Source organism: Erinaceus europaeus, chromosome 12 (genome assembly GCF_950295315.1).
Source record: "Erinaceus europaeus chromosome 12, mEriEur2.1, whole genome shotgun sequence".
Classification (NCBI taxonomy): Eukaryota; Metazoa; Chordata; class Mammalia; order Eulipotyphla; family Erinaceidae; genus Erinaceus; species Erinaceus europaeus.
Window position 1 is genome coordinate 9,990,260 of NC_080173.1, and position 7,511 is coordinate 9,997,770.

The 7,511-nt window shown below is 52.7% G+C and overlaps 1 protein-coding gene across 3 annotated transcripts in view; it reads right to left on the minus strand.

The window, feature by feature from the left end:
* Positions 1 to 3,232: 3,232 nt before the first annotated feature.
* Positions 3,233 to 7,511, minus strand: part of SDK2 (sidekick cell adhesion molecule 2) — a 334,770-nt gene continuing 330,491 nt past the window's right edge. For all 3 annotated transcript variants that reach the window (XM_060202671.1, XM_060202672.1, XM_060202670.1), the window contains one exon: positions 3,233 to 3,684. In XM_060202671.1, the coding sequence (XP_060058654.1) occupies positions 3,337 to 3,684 (348 nt within the window). In that variant the 3' untranslated portion in view covers positions 3,233 to 3,336. The remainder of the gene's footprint in view (positions 3,685 to 7,511) is intronic.

The following is a 7,511-nucleotide window of genomic DNA, read 5'->3' on the forward strand; positions in this document are numbered from 1 at the left end:
CTCATGATATATATATATTTAAATCAATTTTCTGGTACCTTTCATTTAAAAAATAAACCTGCTAACAACCTATATGACATATATATATATTTTTTTTTCTTACAGACACCTGCCCTAATGAATACTCTTCCCCATAGTTTTTTTTTTTTTAACTTTTTTGTTATATCTTTTAAATCAAAAAAAATAAAGATTTGTGTTGGTTTCTGTTTTGGGAGCCTATATGCATCAAGAAAGGGACACATGGAATTGCTTTTGGTTATTCTTATGGGATAAGAGGGAAGGGGGTGTTCCCGAGTGGGTGCCTGTGCTCAGGGTGGTGGTCCGGGCCGAGGCTGGGCAAACCCACAGAGGCACGCGGAGCAGCTGGATTCCGGTGGTTCTGATGTCCCACCTCCCGCCCTTCAGCCCCTCATCTGGGAAGATGAGGGAGGCCCCTGCCCAGGATGGGCTGTGGGCGAGGTCTGGCACCTTTGTGAGAGCCCTGCCCACGGAGGTTTGGGCAGAGACAGAAGGCCTCAAGGCAGCCTGCAAAGAGCGGAGCTGCCATTAGTGTCCTTGTTCCCTCAAAAAGCGGCAGTGGCAGGTGGTGGGGGGGGTGAGGATGAGGATCAGAGGACAGGTAGTCTAGCTGTGCAAAACTCCCTCACACCCTGGGAGGAAGGGGCTTCTTGAACCCGGAGCAGCTTTTCCGTTCCTCTTGGTGGCCGTCCGTGTGTGGAGCTGACGTGAAGCCAGCGAGTGGAAGGTGGGGGGGGGCAGGAAGCCCCTACGTGGTCCAGTGTGGGCTCTTTGATGTAAGCAGCCCCAGGAGACATCCCCAGGGGGGGGACAGAGACAAAGCCAAAGGTGCCAAGCGTCCCTGCATGACCCTGCCTCATGTGGAGCCAGAGGAGGAGGGGTTTGACCCTGGCATCACTGACCCTGGGAGCATAAGCTCAGGGGGGCTCCCTGGACCCCTGGGTCATGCCCACAGGCAGAAGCACCATATTGCTTCTGATGGGGCCAGATGCCCAGATGAGGACCATGAGCCTCCACTGTCCTAGCAGATATGTAAACAAGGGCAAGAGCTATCCTCCAGCACTAGTTCCACAGCTGCACCCCCGGGCTTCCAGATGCAGCTGCATGAGGTGGTGGAGGTCTAATTTCTGGTGGGTTGGGTGGGTGTAGCTCAAGGCTGAGACTTTCTCCAGGGTTTTCGGCCTCCTCCCTGGACTTGACAAAAGCCCCCTCCCTCACCTCTGACAACCAATTCCAACTGCTCACGTGGCAGAGACTGTGGGCCCCGAGCCTCCAGAGGAAGATAGCCCAGGTCGTGTGTGTGCGTGTATGTGTGTGTGTGTGGGGGCATAATAGGAGGCTCCTTGGGGGCTGTGCCTGTGTGCACAGGAGCTCAGGTGTGAGCAAGTGCAGACGGGCACAGGTGAGTGAGTAAGCAAGAAGCTGGCCCTTCAGACAAGGGAAGGGGAGGCAGGCAAGCATCCATGAGGATGCCCCCTAGCTCCCCTGCCAGCCCCTCACTGGGCTGGGCTGTAAGAGTCCCCTAGTGCAAACTGGGAACTTCCTTAAATGGTGAACACATAGCAGACAGGGCAAGGGAGGGCAAGGGGAGAGGCTGGCCCAGAGCAGGGGAGGTGAGGGCAGGGTAGGGGGTCGCAGAATGCTTGCTGTCAGGGAGCCGGCAGGCATGCCTGGAGTGAACACCTCCCCCTGCAGCCCCCCCCCCCAACTCTCTTAGGGGGGAAGGGGATACTACTTCCTTTCCAAGACCTCCTGAATGGGACAGGGCGGCTGCTGTTGGGACTTGGAGTTTTTCAGCCTGTCTGCTGAGTCTCATTCTCCACTCCATGTATCCCAGGCTCAAATGGGGAGAGGCCTACAGCTGGGCTGCGTCTGTTCCTCCCACTGGCCCGGGGCACTGAGGAAGGGTGCAGCCTTCTCTGCCCTGGGCTTGTCTCCCAAACCCCCAACTCAGGCTTGCTCTCACCACCAATAGACTCCTTCCAGAGCTGCAGTGCTTATGCTTGGTACCACTGAGCACCACTCAGTGGGTACATTTGTAGGGCTGACTTGGGGGAGCCCAGGGAATCAGATATGGAGTTGAGGGTCCCAGTGGGGCTGGGCCGCCATCGGTGGCCATCACTGCGGGTGGTGGTGGGGGTCAGGCATGGTCTTTGCCTGTTTGTAAACTGGGAGACAGCCAACAGTGTACAGTGACAGGCACCCCCTTATCCCTCATCCCCCCCTACCCTGTGGGGTGCTGTGGCCCTATGCTTAGGAGGTGGGGTGGGGGTGTTTCTGACAGAGAGCAAGTTGGATCTGAGAGTAAGTGTCCTGTTCGGCCAGGAGGCCCAGAGGGGTTTGCCTTGCCCTGAGCCTTCTTGGTGGCAAACGCTAGAAGAAGAAGCCTTCTTGGCAAGTGCCCGTGTGCCTGTGTGGAAGGTGTCTGTTCAGAGATGGCTCTCCTTCACTTCTGCCTCCACCCTCCACCTGTGCTAACTCCCTTCCCCTTCAAGGAGGGGCCAGGCAGAACCTGAGCTGAAAAAAAAAAAAAAAAAAGCAAAGCTGAAGGTTCCTCCTGTCGCCCTCTGCTCCCCCTCACACATACATCCAGACTTCATGTGTGTGTGTGTCCAGCTACCCAGCTCTGCCATCCCAGAGCCCTCGCCTCTGCTATCCTGGGCTCTGCTCTCTGAGCTGTGTACAGGGCTGGCTGGGCTCAGTGGTGGGGAGCCTCAGCCCTTGAGACCCTCAGCCTTTGATTCATAATAGAGAAGGAGGAAGCCACGGAGCCAACACTCACTCTCCAATCATCTTTCCTTTTCTAAAGAAACCAAATGCTCCAGTGGGTGGGGCAGGGCCCTCTGATGCCTGTCAGAGACACTGCGGGGTGGGGGGTGACGTGTGTGCAGGGAGAGGCCAGTGCCCCTCCACCCCCAGCACAGCACCAGCCACGTCCCCACCTGCCTTTCCAGAAGCTTCTCCCTAGGCTGCTCCCACCTTGTTATAGCTTCTCTCCTTCTCTCCCTCCCTCCCTGTCCCTTCCAGGGCTGCACAGCAGCCCCTGCCCATGTCTCTCTGGTCCCCCCAGGGAACAGCAGACTCCACCATCTTGCAACAGCTGTTGGCTGTCCACATCCTCTCATGGAGTTTTCCCTGCCCCCCCCCCCCCCCGCCCCTTCCTCAACCCCAGCTACGCTGGCCCTGGAATCTCTGGAAAAATAAACTCAAGAGGTGAAAAGTTGACTTGGTTTCTTGGTGTTTTCTGGCAGGCAGTGTGGGGAGGGGTGGAAGGGGGAATCCGGGGCCTCATTCTCCTTTTGTTTTCCTCTTCTGATGTCAAACAAATGATGAGAACCCTGCTACAGGAGCCCGGGAACCAGGGGCCAGGCTGCTGGGGGGCCGGTAGAGCGTGCTCTGCTGACTGGAAGGGTTAGAGGGGTTCTGAGGCGTTGGGGTCCGACTGGCCTTGGGCCGGAAAAGGCTGCCCTGCTGGGCGCTGGCGGCTGTGGTGCTGTGGTCAGCTTCTCCAGAGTCGCTCTCCGTGTAGCTGTAGGCCTGGGCCCGAGAGAGACCTTTCTGCTGGCGTCGCCACGAGTTGTAATAGGTGGGGTCGCTGATGTAGTGGTTGACAAAGGAGTGGGCCTTCTGGTGGTTTGGGTCCACCTCATACTCACTGTCACTTCCCTGGGAGGACAGAGAAGCAGGGTGTCAAGCAGGACAAGAGGGGGAAAAGCTTCCTCTGACCCACCCTGTGCCTCTCAGTGGGTGGGTGGGTGCATGGGCTCCTACAGCTGTGGGCTGTGCCTCTCCACACCTGACGCTGAACCTGTAAGCAAAACTGAGATGAAAATACGCAAAACAGGGGGCCAGGAGGTGGAGCACCTGGTTAAGCACTCGCATTACAGTGTGCAAGGCAATGGGTTCAAGCCCCGGTCCCCACCTGCAGGGGGAAATCTTCATGAGTGGTCAAGCAGGGCTGCAGGTGTCTCTCGATCTCTTTCCCTCTCCTTCTCCCTCTCCCCTCTCAATTTCTATCTCTAATAAATAAATACATATTAAAAAAAATTTTTTTTAAATGTACCAAACAGAAAGGCAGGTCGGGCTTGGTGGAAGAGCTCATGCTTTGCATATATGAGGCCCAGGGTTCAAGTCCTAGCAAAAACCTCCCCCAGCCACTACCAAAATAAAGGCAAGTCCATTTTTCAAATGCATAATTCCCGGCATGGAGTACATTCACACCATTGTGTGACTGTTACCTCTACTCTGTTCCAAAGTACCCCCAAAGAAAGCCTCCACCCCATGCACAAGACTCCTTCCTCATTGCAACTCACCCATCGGCTCGCACCCCCCCCCCCCAAAATCTACTGTCTCTGGACTGGCCTGTGCTGGCTCTTTCTTAAGAAGTATCTGCCACATTGCACTTAGTATCGTGTTTTTGAGGCTCAATTACCATGCCTTTCAATTTCCTGTATTCCTGCTGCTGTGACTTCTGGGACCTTGCTGGTGCTGGAGGGCCTAGACCTCTCAGGGCCAGCTGGTTCTTGGGGACAGAGTCCACACACCACTTCTCCTCTAAGGGAGTCTCACAGTCCCTGTTCCTGGTGACACCAGGGTCAGGCCCCAGTCTAGGGACAGTTTCTTTTTTAAAATTTTTATTTTATTATTTTTAAAATATTTATTTATTCCTTTTGTTGCCCTTGTTGTAGTTATTGCTGTTGTTGTTGTTGTTGGATAGGACAGAGAGAAATGGAGAGAAGAGGGGGAGACAGAGGAGGGAGAGAAAGACAGACACCTGCAGACCTGCTTCACCACCTGTGAAGCGACTCCCCTGCAGGTGGGGAGCCGGGGGCTCAAACCGGGATCCTACGCCGGTCCTTGTGCTTTGTGCCATGTGTGCTTAACCCGCTGTGCTACCGCCTGACTCCCTTAATTTTTATTTTTTATATTTATTTTCCCTTTTGTTGCCCTTGTTGTTTTTCATTGTTGTTGTAGTTATTATTGTGTTGTTACTGATGTCATTATTGTTAGGACAGAGAGAAATGGAGAGAGGAGGGGAGAAAAATAGACACCTGCAGACCTGGTCCCCTGCAGGTGGGGAGCCAGGGGCTTGAACCAGGATCCTTATGCTGGTCCTTTGCTTTGAGCCATGTGTGCTTAACCTGCTGTGCTACCGCCTGACTCCCTTAATTTTTATTTTTTTATATTTATTTTCCCTTTTGTTGCCCTTGTTGTTTTTAATTGTTGTTGTAGTTATTATTGTTGTTGTTATTGATGTCATCACTGTTAGGACAGAGAGAAATGGAGAGAGGAGGGGAAGCCAGAGAGGGGGAGAGAAAGATAAGACATCTAAAGACCTGCTTCACAGCCTGTGAAGCGACTCCCCTGCAGGTGGGGAGTCAGGGGCTTGAACCAGGATCCTTACCCTGGTCCTTGTGCTTTGCACCAAGTGCGCTTAATCCACTGCACTACCACCTGACTCCCTAGGGACAGTTTCTATACCCCAGAGCCCACTGGATTTATTCCAGCCTCCCTACCCCCCAAGTTTTGTCCTTGCTGTGGGAGGCAGGACCAAGGCTCAGGTTTTCCTCAGGCCTCTCTGTGCCACGACTGTCCATGGTGTGTGTCCACAGGTGACCTGCTGGGGGGCATGCCTCCTCTTTCTTGGGACTCGTAAGGAGTTAGCTTTACAGCAAGGCTGTTTCCACTCTCAGATAATGGCAGGACCTACACTTTTGCTTATTTCTATTCTTTTAAAAAAATTCTTCAAAGATTTATTTGCTTATTTCTTGACACGGAAGTGTGGGGGAGAGAGAGAGCCAGAGCGTCATTCTAGCAGGTGTGGTGCTGAGGACCAGACTCAGAACCTGACTCTGCAAATCCCAAGTATTCCTGGAGTCAGCTCTGCAGACACAAAACCAACACACATTTGCGAATGCCTGAGTCCTCACCGCAGTCTGCCCTCCCATACTCTTCCCAGCCGGGCTGGCTGTCAGAGGTTTCTGGTGCTAAACAGAGGACAGATGCCAGTCCTAACCCAGCTGTGGTCCCAGATAAAAGCAACAGACAGCTATAAAACATGATGGGCAAGCCAGAATAAAATGTCCACAAGATGTCAAGTGTTCACTCAATGACCACCCATGCTTCCTTTGAGATACAGAAAATATGAGATTACTCTTTCTTTTAATTTATTTATAATATTTATTTATTTATTCCCTTTTGTGGCCCTTGTTTTATTGTTATAGTTATTGATGTCATCGTTGTTGGATAGAACAGAAAGAAATGGAGAGAGGAGGGGAAGGCAGAGAGGGGGAGAGAAAGAGAGACACCTGCAGACCTGCTTCACCGCCTGCAAGTGGGGAGCCGGGGGCTCGAACCAGGATCCTTATGCCGGTCCTTGTGCTTTGTGCCACCTGTGCTTAACCCTCGGTTCTACTGCCCATCTCCCTCTTTTTTTTTTTTTTTTTTAACTGGAGAGCACTGCTCAACTCCATCTTAATGTGGTAGTGCAGGGGATTGAACTTGGGGCTTTAGAGCCTCAGGCACAAGAGTCTCTTTGCATAACCATTATGCTATCTACCTTCCTTTTTTTTTTTTCCAGGGTCAATGCTGGGGCTCGGTGCCAGCACTATGAGAATCCACTGCTCCTGGTGGCCATTTTCTTTTTCCTTTTTCCATTTTATTCGACAGGACAGAGAGAAATTGGGGGCGGAGAGGGAGGGAGGGAGGGAGGGAGGGAGAGAGAGACAGACAGACACTTGCAGACCTGTGAAGCACTGTGAAGCATTCTTGCTGCAGGTGGGAGCCAGGTCCTTGTGTGTGTCCTTCCACAAAGTACTATGTGTACTTAGCTGGGTGCACCACTGCCCGGCCCCCTGAGGTTTGTTTTTTTTTAAGTTTTGGTCTGAAATTTATTATTAATATATTTTTTTTGCGACCAGGGTTATTGCTGGGGCTTGGTGCTTTCATGACGGATCTACTGTTCCTGGTGGCCATTTATTCCCTTTTTTCTCTTTTTTTCTTTATTTGATAGGACAGAGAGAAACTGAGTGTGGAGAAGGAGACTGAGAGGGAGAGGGAGACAGAAAAAGACTTAAAATACTCGCTTCACTGTTTTCAAAGCTCCCCCCACCCCCACTGCAGGTATGGGGTGGGGGCCTTGAACCCCGGTCCTTGCACATGATGATGTGGGTGCACCACTGCCTGCTCCTGGCCTGAAATTCTTCAGCTACTGGGTAGGTGAAACAGTTCACCCTTGATAGTGTGCTGCCTTGCCATGTGTGACACCCAGGTTTGAGCCTGGCCCCCACCACATTGAAGGCAGCGGGGGTGGGGGGGGAGCTTGTTGTGATCTCTTTTCACCCTGTCTCTACCTCATAACAACAACAACAACACTACTTTGGCTCATCTGCCTGCTGGAGACTCAGCAAGACCAGAGCCATCCGAGTTGCTCAAATGAAATAGCTCTGGGATCTGACGTGTGACCCTGCGCCCCTCCCCCAAGTTCCCAGGGT